Consider the following 21,764-nt stretch of genomic DNA (forward strand, 5'->3'; position numbering starts at 1 on the left):
GAACTCTGCTCAGTGTTATGTGGCAGCCTGGATCGGAGGGGAGAATGGATCCATGCATATGTATGGCTGAGTCCCTTTGCTGTCCACTTGAAGCCATCACAACATTGTTAATCTCTTTACTCCAGTATAAAATAAAAAGCTAAAAAAAAAAAAAAAAAACAGGACTAACTTTAGAAACCATTTCTGCTGATGGGGCTGAGGCTTTACTTCCATCTCCATCTAGTACCTCAGCTGGTAAAGAATCTGCCCGCAATGCAGGAGACCCCATTTCAATTCCTGGGTTAGGAAAATCCCCTGGAGAAGGGATAGGCTACCCACTCTAGTATTCTTGGGCTTCCCTGGTGGCTCAGATGGTAAAGAATCTGCCTGCAATCCTGGAGACCCCAGTTCAATCCCCAGGTCAGGAAGCTCCCCTGGAGAAAAAAATGCCAACCCACTCCGTATTGTTGTTTGGAGAATCCCCATGGAGAGAGGAGCCTGGCAGGCTACAGTCCACGGGGTCGCAGTCAGACATGACTGAGTGACTAAGCACACCATCTAAGTCTGGGAAGAGCTGATGGATTAAAATTGACATGGGCTATGGAGGGAGACGGGTCCAAACCCCAACCTTATCACAAGCTGGCTACACAACCTGGGCATGTGTGTGTGTGTGTTTGCCTGAGCGTTTTAATTATCTAGACAATTTTTAGTGCCATTTTTCAACTAGACTATGTGATAACTTATTTTTATCTGTTTAGTCTCAATTACCTTATCATTTAATGGACAGAGACTAAGTAATATACAAGGATCCGCCCAGCTAGAACATTTTAAGTTTCTTTTATTTTAATGCTTTTAAATCTCTATAGAAAGGAATGCAGAATAGACGGTAGTTATAGTCCTGCCTCTGTAATATCAGCTACTTAAACTGAACTGAATAGACAGCTAATGGGAAGCTGCTGTGGAGCACAGGGAACTCAGCTCGGTGCTCTGTGACAACCTAGAGGGGTGGGCTGGTGGTGTGGGACGGAGGCTCAAGAGGGAGGGGATATACGTATACTTACAGCTGATTCACTTTGCCATACAGCAGAAACTAATATTGTAAAGCAATTATACCCCAATTAAAAAATAAATAAACTGCTCTGAAGACTTCACCCTTGTATATGTATTTAAATTTATTTTCATACCTGAAAATTATACAGAAGATCTACTGATACTCCGGTTGGGCCATAATTACTACTGGATAAGAAAATACATGTAAAAGAGAAAGATTCTTTCTTGACTTAAAAAAGGTGCTAAATATTTTCTTAGATAAAGTCTGTGAGGGCTTTTAATGTAGTAAAATAAAGCCTTCCAAACTCACAAACAAAAGGCTATCCATACTAAGTTTAAATGGTCCTAGATAGTTAAAATCATCAATATTTTTATCTGATCTTTATAGTTTCATATGTTTCTTCTAGAGCAGAGAGCCCCAACTTTTTTGGCAGCAGGAGCTGGTTTCATGGAAGATAATTTTTCCATGAACTGGCAGGAGGGATGGTTTGGGGATGATTCAGGGCAATCCATTTATTGTGCACATTATTGCTATCATTATTACATCAGCTCCACCTAAGATCATCAGGCGTTAGAATCCAGATATTGGGGACCGCTGTCCTAAAGCAGTCAGCTATTACTTACAGCATGACCTTTGTTCTTTTTTTCTATTGGGGTAGAGTTGGCTTTATAATCTTGTGTTAGTTTCTGCTGGATTCAAGACGGCAAAACACCATCTTTACTGTTTTCTTTACTGTTGTTTACTTCTTTTCCACTGTGGTCTTGGAAGAGGTAATCACGTTTGTAGACTTGTATATATACTAAGGACAAATATACTAAGGACAAATATACTCCGATTCTACTGGGAACAAAATGTTGGCCTGTGTGTTGATTTTATAAAAAATTCTTTGTCACTACCATCCACCCAGCAACCAAAGTCCAAAAACTGGGATTCACATTAGATCTCTTCCTCTCCTTCACTTACTTGCCATGATGACCTTTTAAGGTATCGCCTGTCTTCTCCCACCTCCCGCTTTAACCAAGCCACCATTATCACCTCTGCTTTAACCCAACCGGTGGTCTCCTACTTTTATTGCATGTTGGGAAGAATTATAAGAATCAACGGATCACTGCGTCAGGCCTCCCAGATTACTTAGAACTCAGCCTAGTTCAATACAAATGACCAGGCCAACAAGATGGTAGGACGTTTCTTTTGGAAACCATCTTTGTGATTTGTTTTCCTGTTACAGACATATGTTGCTAAGATACCTTTGGTTTGGCAAGACCCTCTCTATTTCTGCTAGAAAATCCTGGCTTTGTCTCCCTGACCACTGCTATTAAAACCTCTCAGCCATCCTCAGAGTCTCCATTAGCATCAAGGAAACTACTCCACCTTTACACGATTTCTCAAACTCCATAGGGGCCCATCATTTCTTGTAAAAGAAAAGCTTCATGTGGTAGATTAAGTGCCAAGTTCAAGTTTGGGCTCTTTAATCTTTAGGCAAAGCTTGCCTCTTTGCTGGTCAGACCACACACAGGGAAGTTTTGTTAAGGTTAAGAAGCCTGTGAATAGGAATGTGTCCCAAGAAAACCAATGAAAGTCAGAACATCAGAAACAACATGACATAAGCAATGTTTAGGTGAACTGCATCAAACTTGGAGGGGGTTTCACCTGGGGAAGTTAAGACATGTAAAATGAAGGTAATATCTTATCCTTATTTTTACACATTTTAGGCAAAATGTGTAAAATTCATAAGATCAAAACAGAGAAAAACAAATCCACCTAATTATATACCATGGAATGTGTATGTCCTTAAATGGAATGTCAATGAAGAATTTAAGTGGACATTAGATAAACCATGGGCTTCCCTGGTGGCTCAGTGGTAAAGAATCCACCTACCAGTAGAGGAGATATGGATTCAATCCCTGGGTCAAGAAAATATCCTGGAGAAGGAAACAGCAGCCCACTCTAGTATTCTTGCCTAGAAAATCCCATGGACAGAGGAGCCTGGCAGGCTAAGTCCATGGGGTCGCAGAGTTCGACATGACTTAGGGACTCAACAAAAACGAGGTAAACCATATGTTAGGTGTGTTCTGGGAAGGGCTCATGAGCTGAGGATTTTAAGCCTATTTATCATGTGATGTTATGATTCCATGGCAGCCTCAAGTCTTTCAGTAATGATGTGCAATGACCTGGGGATTTTCCTTTCAGTGGAATAAGGGTATGATTTCCAAATCCCTCTCAGCCAAAATGGTTTGAGTGATCCAAAGTAACCTACAAAGTGCTTTGAGCTCCACGATGAAAGATGTTATATAAATAAAAAGGGTAAGTTAGTCATAATAAATAACGGTAATGATGATGAATGGTGGTGTCATAAAGAAGAAGCTGGCCTGCCATTAGGGAACCCAAAGCAACCAGCTGGAAATAAAGCATGTCCAGACCAGAAGGATATTCACTGATGAGACCACATTAACCTTTCAAACTAAGACCTGGACCAAGCCTCTGATTCAGAGGTGTGAGCATCTGAAATAGAAGAAACTATAGTATTTGTTCCAAAGCTTGAATATTACCTTAGGCTTTTAAGACCTTTACCCAGATGGGTCAACAGGGAGCTTCCTGTTTCAATAGAAGAGAAAACTAAGTAGGTCGGGGGAGAGCCAGAATTCCCAAGTAGAATTATGACTCTGAACCCAGTGCTTTTTTCACTCTCAGCCAGACTCCAGATAATTCAAGGGAACACGTAACTTCAGAAAAGAGCCAACTTGGATGAGAAAATATTTGAAACAAGGTCATGTCCCTCAAGATGGCTTGCAGAGTTGTTTTCCATCCATTTAGGCTAAGTAAGCATGCTAATAAAATCCTTAGCCCCTCAAGCAGGGAGGAGAGATTCAATGAGACTCTAGAGCTGATTCCTAGAGCTCAATGAACACGTGGTAGGAGCCAGCTGAGTGCTGTGGACCAGGAATGGACACTGTGCTTCAGGGCTTTGTCCCGCTTGAGATCTAAGAAGCCTGACTGCTGCCCGGGTCTGATTGATGGTACCTGCTAAGGGACTTGTCCTCTCATGCCTCGTATGTGCCAACCGGTCACCATATGCAAAAAGTGCCAGACTGTGCCAACCAGTCACCATATACAAAAAGGAAGGACCCTGTTCTTTGCCCACCAAAAAATTCCATCAAAAAAAAAAAAGAATTGGGGAGCTACAAAACTAGGAAACTTGTTAAGTATGCTCCTGTTTGTTTTTTAATTTTATTTTTATAGGCTTTAGCTTTCATTTGCTTTCATCTTGGCATAATTTAACATATTTTATCATTTGGAATTTATTCTGATCCTCTTTTACTATTTTACCATTTATATATCTTTAACCTTTTTAACTTCTCAATATTCTTTTTTTGTTCTTATCCTTTGAAACTAGTCTATTCTCAGCATTTCAACATTTATTAATATTTAGGATTTCTTTCCTGAAAGAAATTATTTTATATTTCTTAAAAATTTTTCTTATTTAAGTCATTTTATCTCTGAAATTTGCTTTTTCATATTTTTTATAATTCTCATTTTATCTCTCTTTATTTTCACATTTTCAATATTGCTCTATTTTCTTAGTTTCTAAAAGTATGTGTTTGCCTCTTTAATATGGATATTCTAAATTACAACTTCTTTTGCATCTTTAGCTCTTGAAACTATGTTTCCTTTCAATATTTCTATTTATCTTGAATTCTGGTTTTTCCATAGGATATCACTGTCTAATCCTATAGTAAAAATAATCATTTATTACCAAAGGAAGGAATGTTAAGCTTTTTTCCACAGCTTGAGGCAGGTATGTATGAATGTTCACCCTGTCACCCCCATCCACCGGCTGTGAGATATTGAGAACCTGCTCTGCTTTCTGGGCCTCAGCCCACAAACTCTGAAAATGCTGACTCTTTCTAACAGTGGAATGCATCTTTCCCAATATACATTCTGAAAGGCATGTAGGAGTGGGCTAGGAAAAGCACCACCCCAGTCTTGTCTCTTTCAGCCAACCGTTTTTCAGTCATTTCACTTTTAACCATTCCGTGGCCATTCTTCAACCATTTCAGCCATTCCATTTAAACACAGCTTATTACAGCTGTATCCAGAATTCAGTAAAACACTGCTGCTGCTGCTGCTGCTGCTGCTGCAGACTCTGTGCGAGCCCATAGATAGCAGCCCACCAGGCTCCTCCATCCCTGGGATTTTCCAGGCAAGAATACTGGAGTGGGTTGCCATTTCCTGCTCCAAGTAAAAACACAACTGAAAATAAAGACTTATCTGCAGGGTGTGCTCAATCACTTCAGTCATGTCCGACCCTCTGCGACCCCATGGGCCGTGGCCCACCAGGCTCAGAAGCAAAGAAAAGCACCAGTCTTAACTTCATCAGATCACAGTTTGAGCCCTGGCTTTGTCATTAACCCAGCCCAGGTGGCAGGGGGTGGTGGGCGGGGAGTCATCTGATTATCATGGACATCAATTCCTTCCTTTTTAAAAGGAGAGTGTTAGATTCAATTCTTTCTAAGGATTCTTCTGTTAGTAATTGCCTATGAATCTATACTTTTCTATTAAAAGAAACTATGAGATTGATACCAATATTTATAGAGAATATCCTGATATTTGTACAAGGTAACAGAACTCAAGAGAAGTTATTCCTACCAGAGTACCAAGACCTCTCAAGTCAAATCCATTGAGCAGAACAACAATCCATTATCATGGTAACATAAATGTGACCTAAGTTAGGCCAGGTGCCTGACATACTTGCCATTGATGACACCATCTGGGTTGAGCATGGGGATTATCTTGAAAATGAAGTTTTCCCTCAAGAGCCTAGCCACAGGGTCACTGCTGACCAGGAACTCCAAGGTCCCCTTCATCACCCAGCTAGCATTGCTCTCTCCTGGGTGAACTCGAGCCGTAATCACTTGGTATGGGCGCTGCCCTGCAGAGAAAAAGAAAACACACACGCAAGAAAATTAAACCTAAATACAGTTTCCATATCCATCAAGACAATCTCCAGGAAGCCAGTTTTACACCTGACTGGCATAAAGCCTTAAATAGGTTGATTGTTTCTAATACACACCTAATGTGCATTTATCCATTTTCCATCCGCCTCTATAGTCTGTAAAACTCAGGAGAGTATAAAGTTAAAGCTCAAGGCTGTTATCCAAACCATAAGTACTTCATGGCATCAAAACAAGCCATGAATCAGATTTTAGAAGACCACCAAAGAAACAGTTTTCTCTTCAGGATCCAATAGCATGGTGCTGGATGTCCCAGATCTGAGATTGAATCTTATCTTCATCATTTACCAGTTGTAAGATCTCACGAAGGATTTAATTTCTCTAAGGCTGCTTTCTCACGTGTAAAATGAGGACAATGCTACTGACCTCCTGTAGCTGTTATAAAAACTAAATGATGTAATTATAAAGCACTTGGCATATTGCTTGCCATTAAGTGTGTACTTGTTAGCTCTCTACCTTCTCAGTTATAAAATCTGTGGTTAGGATGTTCCCTCTCATTTCCCAGCAGTTACAGGAGTCAAGTACAGAAACTGAACTGGGAAACTTATGATTGACTTTATGACACTGAGACCAATCCTGGAGAGATTTCACAGAAGGAAGTGCCTAGAAGTTCAGTTTTGGAGTTGCAATACCTGCTTCACTTTGCAAAAGAAATCAGGAACACACTTTCTGCCAATCACAAGGAGTGTATTGACACAATATACCTCTATGCAGAATGCATTGAGAAAAGATAGACTTATTATCATCCTTTCTTTGTTGACAGAAGATGCACATAGCTTTGAGACCTATTCTCAGACCACATCTGGGCTCAGGTGGAAAACGCTTTTGATTGATTAGTGATGTCTGTCCTCACATACTTGAGGAAGTGGGAGGTGGGGAACATGTGATATCAGACAAGCAATTCACCATGTCTGCTCTAACCTCCTGCCTGATTTTGTGAGGGTTTTTTGATTCTCACTTCCTTCTGTATCCTCACCCAATTCCTTATTGCTCCTAAACTCATTTTAAAGACGAGAACTAAATTTTTGCCAGGTATAAATACACTAGCCACTAAACAGTCTAAAAGTTAAACAAGTCATTTTCTTCCTAATTATTCAAATCATTAGTTAAATATTTAACTATGAGTTTATGGCTTTTCTTCCCTTAAAGAGTAATATTTTTGAAGGTATAAACTGTATCTCTAATTCTATACAAAGAAAGACAAAACTGAATAACCTCAAGAACCCCTAAATAACAAAGAATAAAAGATACAGAGAAATAAACTATTAATTACCCAATCATATTACTATTAGCATCAGTTAAAACAAACAAAATCCCCTCTGTCAACAGCCAACGAGATGCAGGTTTAAGGGGCATATATATTCATGCACTTTTATTGACTATGTTGAGAGCACATTACTTCTCTTTGTAGATCCTTTTTATTTGGGGGATAACATTCAGCTTTTTCTTTTTTTTAATTTAAGCAGGTATCTTGAACATATTCCAGGAGCTGCAGGAGGCATTGAGTAGAAAAAGCTGCATCTATTATAGTTCTTGTTCTGTAAAAGACCAAAGCGCTTGTCGGCAGTGACAAACATTCAAGCTAATGATGACAAGCGAGCTAATGGAGGTGTAAATAAAGCACCAAAAATAGGTCTATCTGAGAGAGGGAAGGACACTTCCAGAGATGTGATGCTATTTATTTAGACTGGGTCCTGCAGAATAATTATCATCTAACTTGAGAGAAATGGCATGCCAACCCACTCCAGTATTCTTGCCTGGAGAATCCCATGAGCAGAGGAGCCTGGCGCTCAATAGTCCCTGGGGTCACAAAGAGTCGGACACAACTGAGCAACCAAGCACAGCTTGAGAGAGAAGATGAGGAAGGGTCTTCTAAGCAAAGAAAAAGACACGTGCAAAGAACACAGAGGAAACACAACCAGTTTCCTGTTGTGTTTTTAATGTTTTTACCAGTCTGAAAACAATCAGTTTTTACAAACTGGTGCTTTCAAGAATCAAGAAACGCCATGAGTGGCTGAAGCAAAGGACTGGAAATGGTAGCTCATGAATTTAGAAATTAGGCTGGTGTCAAACTAGTAATATCCCTCCTCGTACATTTTGTTTTGGGTTTGGAGTTTATACTGTTGATCAGAAGTTCTCAGTCATGAAGTCAGTGTCTCACTGGTATGCTATGATCTGTGATGAGATCTATTGAAGAATCACTGGTTATTAATAAAAGTACAAATGTTTGCTTGTTTTATGTATAGATATAGACAAATAGAAATAGTTATAGATACAGATACATTCACATTATATATGTATATGCATGTGTGTGTACATGTGTGCTCAGTTGTGTCCAACTCTTTGCAACCCCATGGACTATAGCCCACCCTGCTCCCCTGTACATGAAATTTTCCAGGCAAGTATACTCAGATCAGATCAGATCAGATCAGTCATTCAATCATGTCCAACTCTTTGCAACCCCATGAATCACAGCATGCCAGGCCTCCCTGTCCATCACCAACTCCCAGAGTTCACTCAGACTCATGTCCATCGAGTCAGTGATGCCATCCAGCCATCTCATCCTCTGTCGTCCCCTTCTCCTCCTGCCCCCAATCCCTCCCAGCATCAGAGTCTTTTCCAATGAGTCAACTCTTCACATGAGGTGGCCAAAGTACTGCAGTTTCAGCTTTAGCATCATTCCTTCCAAAGAAATCCCAGGGCTGATCTCCTTCAGAATGGACTGATTGGATCTCCTTGCAGTCCAAGGGACTCTCAAGAGTCTTCTCCAACACCACAGTTCAAAAGCATCAATTCTTTGGCGCTCAGCCTTCTTCACAGTCCAACTCTCACATCCATACATGACCACAGGAAAAACCATAGCCTTGACTAGACGAACCTTTGTTGGCAAAGTAATGTCTCTGCTTTTGGATATGCTACCTAGGTTGGTCATAACTTTCCTTCCAAGGAGTAAGTGTCTTTTAATTTCATGGCTGCAGTCACCATCTGCAGTGATTTTGGAGCCCAGAAAAATAAAGTCTGACACTGTTTCCATTGTTTCCCCATCTATTTCTCATGAAGTGATGGGACCAGATGCCATGATCTTCGTTTTCTGAATGTTGAGCTTTAAGCCAACTTTTTCACTCTCCACTTTAACCTTCATCAAGAGGCTTTTTAGTTCTTCTTCACTTTCTGCCATAGGGTGGTGTCATCTGCATATCTGAGGTTATTGATATTTCTCCCGGCAATCTTGATTCCAGCTTGTGCTTCTTCCAGTCCAACGTTTCTCATGATGTACTCTGCATATAAGTTAAATAAGCAGGGTAACAATATACAGCCTTGACGTACTCCTTTTCCTATTTAGAACCAGTCTGTTGTTCCATGGCCAGTTCTAACTGTTGCTTCCTGACCTGCATACAGATTTCTCGAGAGGCAGGTCAGGTGGTCTGAAATTCCCATCTCTTTCAGAATTTTCCACAGTTTATTGTGATCCACACAGTCAAAGGCTTTGGCATAGTCTATAAAGCAGAAATAGATGTTTTTCTGGAACTCTCTTGCTTTTTCCATGATCCAGTGGATGTTGGCAATTTGATCTCTGGTTCCTCTGCCTTTTCTAAAACCAGCTTGAACATCAGGAAGTTCACGGTTCACATTGCTGAAGCCTGGCTTGGAGAATTTTGAACATTACCTTACTAGCTGTGAGATGAGTGCAATGTGCGGTAGTTTGAGCATTCTTTGGCATTGCCTTTCTTTGGGATTGGAATGAAAACTGACCTTTTCCAGTCCTGTGGCCACTGCTGAGTTTTCCAAATTTGCTGGCATATTGAGTGTAGCACTTTCACAGCATCATCTTTCAGGATTTGGAATAACTCAACTGGAATTCTATCACCTCCACTAGCTTTTTCGTAGTGCCATTCCCTACTCCAGGGAATCTTCCCAACACAAGAATCAAAACTAGATCTATTGAGTTTCCTGCATTAGCAGGCAGATTCTTTACCGCTGTGCCACCTGGGAAGCCCTATATGTATTTATGCTGCTGCTAAGTCACTTCAGTTGTGTCCAACTCTGTGTGACCCCATAGGTGGCAGCCCACCAGGCTCCTCTGTCCATGGGATTCTTTAGGCAAGAATACTGGAGTGGGTTGCCATTTCCTTCTCCAATGCATGCATGCGTGCTAAGTCATTTCAGTCATGTCCGACTCTGGGTGACCCTATGGACAGCAGCCTACCAGGCTCCTCTGTCCACGGGATTCTCTATGCAAAAATACCAGAGTGGATTTTCATTTTCTTCTCCATACATAGATATATATACGTATGTTCACAATATATATATCACACAAAATGTTGGTTACTTGTCCAATAAACTTTAGTCCCCTTCTTTCCTACTACCAGACCCCTGATTTCAGGGGAGGTTAAAAAAGTGCCCAGATCAAAACACCCAGCTTCATGAATCCTCTTAGAGGTAAGAATGGCCATGTGACAGGAGTGAGACCAGTGAGATGTAAATAGCAGCCAGAGGGTAAGTCTTTCTGGAAAAAAGGATTAGAAAGCACAGTTTGACCTGGTAAATGCCTTCTTTGATTCCTGTCTCTTTTATTTGTCTCTTCTTCCTTCCTTGAACATAGATCTGACACTTTAAGGTGAGGAAGCCAATTAGAGAATCCAAGTCACATGAGAAGATGGTAAGCATAAAGGTAGAAAGAGCCCGGGTTCTTGAAAAACCCCTTAAGCAGCTATCCTGCACCTTCACTAGCTTCTTCAATGCTTCTAGATGTTTGAGACAAATAAACCACTATTTGACTGGGCAAGTGTAATCACGTATTTGTTATACTTTGTTAGACTCTAGTTCAATTGATATGACTAAGAAAACAGGTTTAAAATCATCTTTATAATATGGTTACCTTGAATAGCATGCACCTAAGTGTGCTTTCTGGACTGGGGAGAAAAGAGAGACACAAAGAGTTGTAATGAGAATATTTGCTAGATGTGTCCCAGAAATAAACAGTTGAGAATGTCTACTTTAAGAAATAGAGAGTAAATGATGGCTTTTAACAGGAGCAAGACATACCAAAGATTGTGCTTCAAAAAAATCCTGACGTTTCTATAGACAGTACATTTGTTTAGTCACAGACAGTACAGCCTACCGGAGTAGAGCACAACTTTTACTTTTTCAACTTTTTATTTTATATTGAATGGCGGAAAAGAGCTACCCAAGTCCAAGATCAGGGGCAGGGCCGGGAGGACCAACCCCACGCCTGAGGAGCAGTGGCTGCACGGGCGCAGGAGGGCCTAGAGGAGCCATCCCACGTTGAAGGTCAGGAAGGGCGGCGGTGAGGAGATATCCCTCATCCAAGGTAAGGAGCAGTGGCTGCGCTTTGCTGGAGCAGCGTGAAGAGATGCCCCACGCCCAAGGTGAGAGAAACCCAAGTAAGATGGTAGGTGTTGCAAGAGGGCATCAGAGGGCAAACACACTGAAACCATACTCACAGAAAACTAGTCAATCTAATCACACAAGGACCACAGCCTTGTCTAACTCAATGAAACTAAGCCATGCCCGTGGGGCAACCCAAGATGGGCGGGTCATGCTGGAGAGATCTGACAGAATGTGGTCTACTGGAGAAGAGAATGGCAAACCACTTCAGTATTCTTGCCTTGAGAACCCCGTGAACAGTATGAAAAGGCAAAAAGATAGGACACTGAAAGAGGAACTCCCCAGGTCAGTAGGAGCCCAGTATGCTACTGGAGATCAGTAGAGAAATAACTCCAAAAAGAATGAAGGGATGGAGCCAAAGCAAAAACAATACCCAGCTGTGGATATAACTGGTGATAAAAGCAAGGTCTGATGCTGTAAAGAGCAATATTGCATAGGAACCTGGAATGTTAGGTCCATGAATCAAGGCAAATTGGAAGTGGTCAAACAAGAGATGGCAAGAGTGAATGTCAGACAGTCTAGGAATCAGCAAACTCAAATGGACTGGAATGGGTGAATTTAACTCAGATGACCATTATATCTACTACTGTGAGCAGGAATCCCTCAGAAGAAATGGGGTGGCTATCATGGTCAACAAGAGTCTGAAATGCAGTACTTGGATGCAATCTCAAGAACAACAGAATGATCTCTGTTCGTTTCCAAGGCAAACCATTCAATATCACAGTACTCCAAGTCTATGCCCCAACCAGTAACGCTGAAGAAGCTGAAGTTGAATGGTTCTATGAAGACCTACAAGACCTTTTAGAACTAACACCAAAAAAAGATATCCTTTTCATTATAGGGGACTGGAATGCAAAAGTAGGAAGTCAAGAAACACCAGGAGTAACAGGCAAATTTGGCCTTGGAATACGGAATGAAGCAGGGCAAAAACTAATAGAGTTTTGCCAAGAAAATGCACTGGTCATAGCAAACACCCTCTTCCAACAACACAAGAGAAGACTCTATACATGGACATCACCAGATGGTCAACACCGAAATCAGATTGATTATATTCTTTGCAGCCAAATATGGAGAAGCTCTATACAGTCAACAAAAACAAGACCAGAGGCTGACTGTGGCTCAGATCATGAACTCCTTATTACCAAATTCAGACTTAAATTGAAGAAAGTAGGGGAAACCACTAGACCATTCAGGTATGACCTAAATCAAATCCCTTATAATTATACAGTGGAAGTGAGAAATAGATTTAAGGGCCTAGATCTGATAGATAGAGTGCCTGATGAACTATGGAATGAGGTTCATGACCTTGTACAGGAGACAGGGATCAAGACCATCCCCATGGAAAAGAAATGCAAAAAAGCAAAATGGCTGTCTGGGGAGGGCTTACAAATAGCTGTGAAAAGAAGAGAAGCAAAAAGAAAGGAGAAAAGGAAAGATATAAGCATCTGAAGGCAGAGTTCCAAAGAATAGCAAGAAGAGATAAGAAAGCCTTCCTCAGTGATCAATGCAAAGAAATAGAGGAAAACAACAGAATGGAAAAGACTGGAGATCTCTTCAAGAAAATTAGAGATACCAAGGGGACATTTCATGCAAAGATGGGCTTGATAAAGGACAGAAATGGTACGGCCCTAACGGAAGCAGAACATATTAAGAAGAGGTGGCAAGAATACATAGAAGAACTGTACAAAAAAGATCTTCATGACCAAGATAATCACAATGGTGTGATCACTGACCTAGAGCCAGACATCCTGGAATGTGAAGTCAAGTGGGTCTTAGGAAGCATCACTACGAACAAAGCTAGTGGAGGTGATGGAATTCCAGTTGAGCTATTTCAAATCCTGAAAGATGATGCTGAGAAAGTGCTACACTCAATATGCCAGCAAATTTGGAAAACTCAGCAGTGGCCACAGGACTGGAAAAGGTCAGTTTTCATTCCAATCCCAAAGAAAGGCAATGCCAAAGAATGCTCAAACTACCGCACAATTGCACTCATCTCACAGCTAGTAAAGTAATGTTCAAAATTCTCCAAGCCAGGCTTCAGCAATATGTGAACCATGAACTTCCTGATGTTCAAGCTGGTTTTAGAAAAGGCAGAGGAACCAGAGATCAAATTGCCAACATCCGCTGGATCATGGAAAAAGCAAGAGAGTTCCAGAAAAACATCTATTTCTGCTTTATAGACTATGCCAAAGCCTTTGACTGTGTGGATCACAATGAACTGTGGAAAATTCTGAAAGAGATGGGAATACCAGACCACCTGACCTGCCTCTTGAGAAATCTGTATGCAGGTCAGGAAGCAACAGTTAGAACTGACCATGGAACAACAGACTGGTTCTAAATAGGAAAAGGAGTACGTCAAGGCTGTATATTGTCACCCTGCTTATTTAACTTATATGCAGAGTACATCATGAGAAACTCTGGACTGGAAGAAACACAAGCTGGAATCAAGATTGCCGGGAGAAATATCAATAACCTCAGATATGCAGATGACACCACCCTTATGGCAGAAAGTGAAGAGGAACTAAAAAGCCTCTTCATGAAAGTGAAAGAGGAGAGTGAAAAAATTGGCTTAAAGCTCAACATTCAGAAAACAAAAATCATGGCATCTGGTCCCATCACTTCATGGGAAATAGATGGGGAAACAGTGGAAACCATGTCAGACTTTATCTTGGGGGGCTTCAAAATCACTATAGATGGTGACTGCAGCCATGAAATTAAAAGTCACTTACTCCTTGGAAGGAAAGTTATGACCAATCTAGATAGCATATTCAAAAGCAGAGACATTACTTTGCCAACAAATGTCCGTCTAGTCAAGGCTATGGTTTTTCCAGTGGTCATGTATGGATGTGAGAGTTGGACTGTGAAGAAGACTGAGCGCCGAAGAATTGATGCTTTTGAACTGTGGTGTTGGAGAAGACTCTTGAGAGTCCCTTGGACTGCAAGGAGATCCAATCAGTCCATTCTGAAGGAGATCAGCCCTGGGATTTCTTTGGACAGAATGATGCTGAAGCTGAAACTCCAGTACTTTGGCCACCTCATGCGAAGAGTTGACTCATTTGAAAAGACTCTGATGCTGGGAGGGATTGGGGGCAGGAGGAGAAGGGGACGACAGAGGATGAGATGGCTGGATGGCATCACTGACTCGAAGGACGTGATTCTGAGTGAACTCTGGGAGTTGGTGATGGACAGGGAGGCCTGGCATGCTGCGATTCATGGGGTCGTGAAGAGTCGGACACGACTGAGTGACTGAACGGAACTGAACTGAATAGCTGATTAACAATGCTGTGATAGTTTCAGGTGCCTGGCAGAGTGACTCAGCCACACATATACACGTAACTCTATATACACACATGTACCCCAAACTCCCCTCCCATCCAGGCTGCCACATAACATTGAGCAGAGTTCTCAGTGATTCCTTGTTGGTTATCCATTTTATGTAGAGCAGTGTGTACATATCAATCCCAAACTCCATAACTATCCCTTCCCCCCATCCTTCCCTGCTGGCAACCATAAGTTCAGAGAACAACTTCAAGAGCTGTATTTCCAGAGTTCAAATTCCAGCCCCACCATGTTCTGTCCAAGACGGATTATGCAAGTTTCTGAAGAAACTGAGTTTTGGACTGGATGTTCGGCATGTTAGACCAAGGATTTGCTAACTGGAACTTACTAAGTAAGTGTATGGGGTTGGGGGTGGGGTGGTATACAATCAGCTAGTTAGCACAGTTGAAGTTAGTTGAAGTCAACTTTCCCACTATATCATTTGATCACAATTACTTTTCACTCCTTCCAAAGCAAGCTGTATTGACATGCCAATAAAAAGCTTATTGAGAAATAAAGAGGCTTGATGAAACTGTACCCAATCAGTGGCCTATTTTCAGTTCTATAATTCCATATCACTCGCTGTGGTTTTTGAACTATGCTCATTTACAGTATATTAAACAATAGTAAGTGTTCCCAGTCCATCAAGAAGAAGTAAAAAAAAAAGCTCAAGCTGTTGTAAATTTTCAACATCAACTGGATCCTCTCATTGTCTGGGCAAGTTGAGTCCCATTGCATGATAACCAGTACAATTAGTGCATTATAGTCAATAGGTCAAATGCAGCTCTTGCAAGAAAATATCAGTGATGTTTCTCTTCTTTGGAGAGTCAAGTTTATAATTCAATAGATTGTCATATGCCACAAAACCTAAGAGGCTGTCCTAAAGAAGCAAACAGGGAAACTGTGGGTTCTCACGAAGACACTAGTATAAGCAGCAGCTTAGCCATTTCTAGTAGATTTTCCTCTCTTCCTCTCTGTGATTCTAGGCAATTTTGCATTCATATTGGTGAGTTCAACCTATGGGACCGTTCAGTTATAGCAGCAAATGGTGCCCCAGAGAACCCATAATAGACAACAGCTGTAAACAGTATGCGACACACATACTACATGTTTTTTTTTTTGTAATTGAAAATTTAAGATTTAATAACTCATCTCTGCTTAGGGGACGGCAAAGAGTGTAGGGTATACATCTTTTATTTTTCCTCTGCAATTTAAAAAATCTATTCTGGAGTCCATGAAGATCTACAGTGGAGTCGTGGTTTGGCATACTGTAATTCTTAAAGTCACATATTAAATTTATGTCAGTGGCAATGACATCTGTTAGAGAACTGTACAATCCTAAGAGATATCAGGCTCACGGCCAATGAAAAACTGAGAAAGAACTAAAGACATGTGTGATGTGCACCCAACTATATAAATATTCATTCATTTATTCCTTCTTTCTTTTAGTGGTATTAATAAGCTCCTACTGGCACTCTATAAGGGTCTTGAGATTCCAAAAGAAATGATTTTTGCCCTCAGGGAACTAATAATACTCTGGTGAGAAAGACAGGAAAACAGATAATCGTGATCTTATGTGATCAGGGGAAACTGTCAAAACATTTCCACAGCACAGAGGAATGCTCATTATGACGTTATTTACAGTAATGCGAGCACCTGGAAGTCACTTAATGTGCATCCACAGGAAATTAGTTAAGGAAACGATATATAAAGCAGAATACTATGTAGCCATTAAAAATGGCACATAGATCTCTTTCTGTTGATATTAGAGGGTTCAGCTCAGTTCAGTCACTCAGTCATGTCCGACTCTTTACGACCCCATGAATCGCAGCATGCCAGGCCTTCCTGTCCATCACCAACTCCCAGAGTTCACTCAAACTTACATCCATCAAGTTGGTGATACCATCCAGCCAACTCATCCTCTGACATCCCCTTTTTCTCCTGCCCCCAATCCCTCCCAGCATCAGAGTCTTTTCCAATGAATCAACTCTTCTCATGAGGTGGCCAAAGTACTGGAGTTTCAGCTTCAGCATCATTCCCTCCAGAGAAATTCCAGGACTGATCTCCTTCAGAATGGACTGGTTGGATCTCCTTGCAGTCCAAGAAACTCTCAAGAGTCTTCACCAACACCACAGTTCAAAAGCATCAATTCTTCAGCACTCAGCCTTCTTCACAGTCCAACTCTCACACCCATACATGACCACAGGAAAAACCATAGCCTTGACTAGATGGACCTTTGTTGGCAACCTATCACATTATGATGATTGAAAGCAATACAGGTGAGATACCTGAATTGTAATGGATCCTATCTGTGTTTAATTGTATTAATAGATACTTAAAGGCATCTGTACACAGAGACAAATCTGTGAGTGGAGGCCATCTGAGTCATTCTTATGTCCTCTTTATCCTGAACTAATGTGTCTGTCTCTCCAGAAAATAACAATCATATGTAAGTTTTCATAGAGGCAAAGTATTTGTCAATATTTCCAATTTTTCAATATATTCTAAAATATTTTCCAATAGTAAAACACAGAAGAGAAAATTTTTTAAAAAGTAAATAAATTTTCACAGAAGAGGTGACATTTGATCTGGTTCATCCCATTTTAATTGGAGTTTGACAGATGAAGAAAAGAATGGAGGGAGATGAGGGACTTTCCTGGTGATCCAGAGGCTGGGACACCATACTTCTACCACAAGGGGGTTTCCCAGGTGGCTCAGTGGGTAAAGAAACAACCTGCAATGCAGAAGACTTTGGTTTGACCCCTTGGTCCGGTAGGTCCCCTGGGGGAGGGCGTGGCAATCCACTCCAGGATTCTTGCCTGGAGAATCCCATGGACAGAGAAGCCTTGCAGGCTACAGTCCATGGGGTCACAAAGAGTCAGACAGGACTAAAGCAACTGAGCACTCGTACACACATGCAGGGAACTAAGATTCCCCATTCTGCATGATGTGGTCAAAAAAAAAATCAGTAAAATACTTTAAAAAGAAAAGAAAGGTGGGAGATGATAGGAAAGGGATAAGTTGATATATTTGCAAAATAACAATGTCATAAAGCACATAGTGTCTGAAGAAAACCGATGTCACTTTATGTGACTGAAGCAATAGCTATATAGAAGATAAGAGTGATGCTATAAGCTAAATCTGTACCCGATTCTTTTAAACAGGTCTTTTAGCCAGGCTAAGGAGTAATTTTACAGGCTATGGAAGCACGATGAAAAATCATTCTACAATGGTGTGATTAGATGGGGACTTTTCTTGGAGCTAAAGATGGCAGGAGAAATAGCGAAAAAGCACATATTGTGATATTAAGGTCAAGTCAGCTAATGTGACCTTAACTCTGGAAGACAGTGGATAAAAATGGCCTGACTGAAGGGCAAGGGGGTGAAGAAAGAGACCAGAAAACAAATGGAAAAGAAAATGATATCATTTATATGCATAATCTTTTTAAAATGATATAAATGGACTTATTTACAAAAAAGAGACAGACTCACAGACTTAGAAAACAAACTTATGGTTTCCAAAGGGGAAAGGTAGGAGAAGGGAGGGATAAATGGGAATTTGGGATTGACGTGTACACATCACCACATTTAAAATAGTTAACCAACAAACCTACTGTATAGCAAAGGGAAATCTGCTCAATATTCTGTAATAACCTAAATGGGAAAAGAATGTGAAAAAGAATAGATACATGTGTATGTACATCTGAAACACTGCTGTACACCTGAAACTAACATGGCATTGTTAACCAACCAGTTAACCAACCAGCTCAGTTCAGTTGCTCAGTCATGTCCGACTCTTTGTGACCCCATGAACTGCAGCACGCCAGGCCTCCCTGTCCATCATCAACTCCCAGAGTCCACCCAAACTCATGTCCATTGAGTCCGTGATGCCATCCAGCCAGCTCATCCTCTGTCGTCCCCTTCTCCTCCTGCCCTCAAACTTTCTCAACAGCAGGGTCTTTTCAAATGAGTCAGCTCTCCACATCAGGTGGCCAAAATATCGGAGTTTCCGCTTCAACATCAGTCCATCCAATGAATATTCAGGACTGATCTCCTTTAGAAGGGACTGGTTGGATCTCCTTGCAGTCCAAGGGACTCTCAAGAGTCTTCTTCAACACCACAGTTCAAAAGCATCAGTTCTTCGGCACTCAATTTTCTTTATGGTCCAACTCTCACATCCATACATGACCACTGGAAAAACCATAGCCTTGACTAGACAGACCTTTGTTGACAAAGTAATGTCTCTGCTTTTTAATATTCTGTCTAGGTTGGTCATAACTTTCCTTCCAAGGAGTAAGTGTCTTTTAATTTCATGGCTGTAATCACCATCTGCACTGATTTTGGATCCCCCAAAAAATAAAATCAGCTACTGTTTCCACTGTTTCCCCATCTATTTGCCATGAAGTGATGGGACCGGATGCCATGATCTTAGTTTTCTGAATGTTGAGCTTTAAGCCAACTTTTTCACTCCCTTCTTTCACTTTCATCAGGAGGCTGTTTAGTTCTTCTTTACTTTCTGCCATAAGGGTGGTGTCATCTGCATATCTGAGGTTATTGACTATACTTCAATATAAAATAAAAATTAAAAAAGAAAATATCAATGAAAGAAGATTCTGAGAAAGAAAATTTGAAAAGAGTTTGATGGAAAAAATTATATACTATATAGAATATACATGATACTAAAGTTTACCACCAAAGATAGCATGCTATGAACATTTTCTGTGTTGTGTGCTTTTCACTAATATATATTGGAGGTCTTTCTAGATCAGTATATAAAGATTTTTCTACCTCTCTTTTTTAATTAGCTGCATGTAGGGTATTGTTCTTTACAGCATTGAACTTTACTCTCAAAACCAGATGCATCCACAGATGAGCATGGTTTTCACTTTGGTCCAGCCTCTTCATTCTTTCTAGAGTTATTTTCCCACTCTTTCTCAGTAGCATACTGGATATATTGGACCATACCGACCTGGGGTAGGTGTCCAGTGTCATATATTTTTGCCTTTTCATACTCTTCGTGGGATTCTCAAGGCAAGAATTCTGAAGCAATTTGCCATTTCCTTCTCCAGTGGACCACATTTTGTCAGAACTCTCCACCATGACCGCACGATCTTAGGCGGCCCTGCAGGGCATGACTCATACCTTCATTGAGTTACACAAGGCTATAAATCCATGTGATCATTTTGGTTAGCTTTCTGTGGTTGTAGCTTTCTGGAGGCCATGGGATTATAGTTCTTGCTTCTTCTGTCTGCCCTCTGATGGATGAGAAAGAGGCTTGTGAAAGCTTCCTGATAGGGGGGACTGGCTCTGGGGAAAAACTGGGTCTTGCTCTGGTGGGCAGGGCCATGCTCAGAAAATCTTTAATCCAACTGTCTGCTGATGGGTGGGGCTATGCTCCATCCCTGTTAGTTGTTTGGCCTGAGGTGAACCAGTCCTGGAGGTTACAGGTTCCATGGTCTATTGGCAACCTTCAAAAAGGACTTATGCCAACATGCCCTTCCCTGGTAGCTCAGCTGGTAAAGAATCCACCTGCAATGCAGGAGACCCCAGTTCAATACCTGGGTTGGGAAAATCCTCTGGAGATGGGATAGGCTACCCACTCCAGTATTCTTGGCCTTCCCTGGAGGCTCAGACAGTAAAGAATTCACCTGCAATGTGGGAGACCTGGGTTTGATCCATGATCTGCCTGCCCTAGAGGAGGATGTGGTAACCCACTCCAGCATTCTTGCCTGGAGAACCCCAAGGACAGAGGAGCCTGGGGGGCTACAGTCCATGGGGCCACAAAGAGTCAGACACAACTGAGCGACTAAGCACATGCCAACATGCACCTCCCAGGACTGCTGGTGCCAGTGGCCCTGACCCTGAGGCAGGCCACTTCTGACCCACACCACTGCAGAAGACACTTAAATATTCACAAGTAGGTCTGGCTCAGTGTTTTGTGGGTTTTACCCTGGGTTCTGGTGGACACGAGATTTTGTTCATGCCTTCTAAGAGTCTTGGTTTCTCCCAATCCTGTGGAAGTCTTATAATCAAATCCCAATGTCATTCAAAGTCAGATTCCCTGGGGATTCCCTTTGCCAGATCCCCAGGTTAGGAAGTTTGACGTGGGGCCTAAAACCTTCACAGAAGTGCAAGAACTTCTTTGGTATTCTTCAGTCTGTGGGTCACCCACCCTGCAGGTATGGGATTTGATTATAACATGATTATGCCCCTCCTTCATTCTCCTTACAGGCTCCCCTTTGTCCATGGACAGGCTTATTTAACTTTTATACAGAGTAGCAAGATGCTGGGCTGAAAGACTCATAGCTGGAATCAAGATTGCCAGGAGAAATCAACAACCGCATATGTGAAGATGATACAACTCTAATGGCAAAAAGCAAAGATGGACTAAAGAGCCTCTTGATAAGGGTAAAAGAGGAGAATGGAAAAGCTGGCTTAAAACCCAACATTAAAAATAACTCAGATCATGGCATCCAATCCCATCAATCCATGGCAAATAGATGGGAGAAAAATGGAAACACTGACAGATTTTCTATTCTTGAGCTCCTAAATCACTGCAGACACTGTGACTGCAGCCACAAAATTAAAAGACGCTTGCTCCTTGGAATAAAAGCTATGACAAACCTAGACAGCATATTAAAAAGCAGAGACATCACTTTGTCAAAAAAAAGGTCCATATAGTGAAAGCTATGGTTTTTCTAGTACTCATGTACAGATGTGAGAGTTGTACCATACAGAAGGCTGAGCATCAAAGAATTGTGGCTTTGGACTGCAAGGAGATCAAACCAGTCAGTCCTAAAAGAAATCAACCCTGAATATATATTGGAAGGACTGATGCTGAAGCTGAAGCTCCAATACTCTGGTCACCTGATGCGAAGAGCTGACTCATTAGAAAAGACCCTGATGCTGGGAAAGATTGAGGGCAGGAGGAGAAGGGGACGACAGAGGATGAGTTGGTTGGATGGCATCACTGAGTCGATGGACATGAGTTTGAGC

General features: G+C 41.4%; 1 protein-coding gene across 1 annotated transcript in view; it reads right to left on the minus strand.

The window, feature by feature from the left end:
- Positions 1–21,764, minus strand: part of AGBL1 (AGBL carboxypeptidase 1) — a 916,524-nt gene that overhangs the window by 561,341 nt on the left and 333,419 nt on the right. Inside the window, exon 18 of the mRNA XM_086364678.1 lies at positions 5,780–5,960. Coding sequence (XP_086220804.1) covers positions 5,780–5,960 — 181 coding nt within the window. The remainder of the gene's footprint in view (positions 1–5,779; positions 5,961–21,764) is intronic.

This window comes from Bos grunniens, chromosome 21 (assembly GCF_055505025.1).
Source record: "Bos grunniens cultivar Pamir isolate PY7600 chromosome 21, Bosgru_T2T1.0, whole genome shotgun sequence".
In the NCBI taxonomy this organism is placed as follows: domain Eukaryota; kingdom Metazoa; phylum Chordata; class Mammalia; order Artiodactyla; family Bovidae; genus Bos; species Bos grunniens.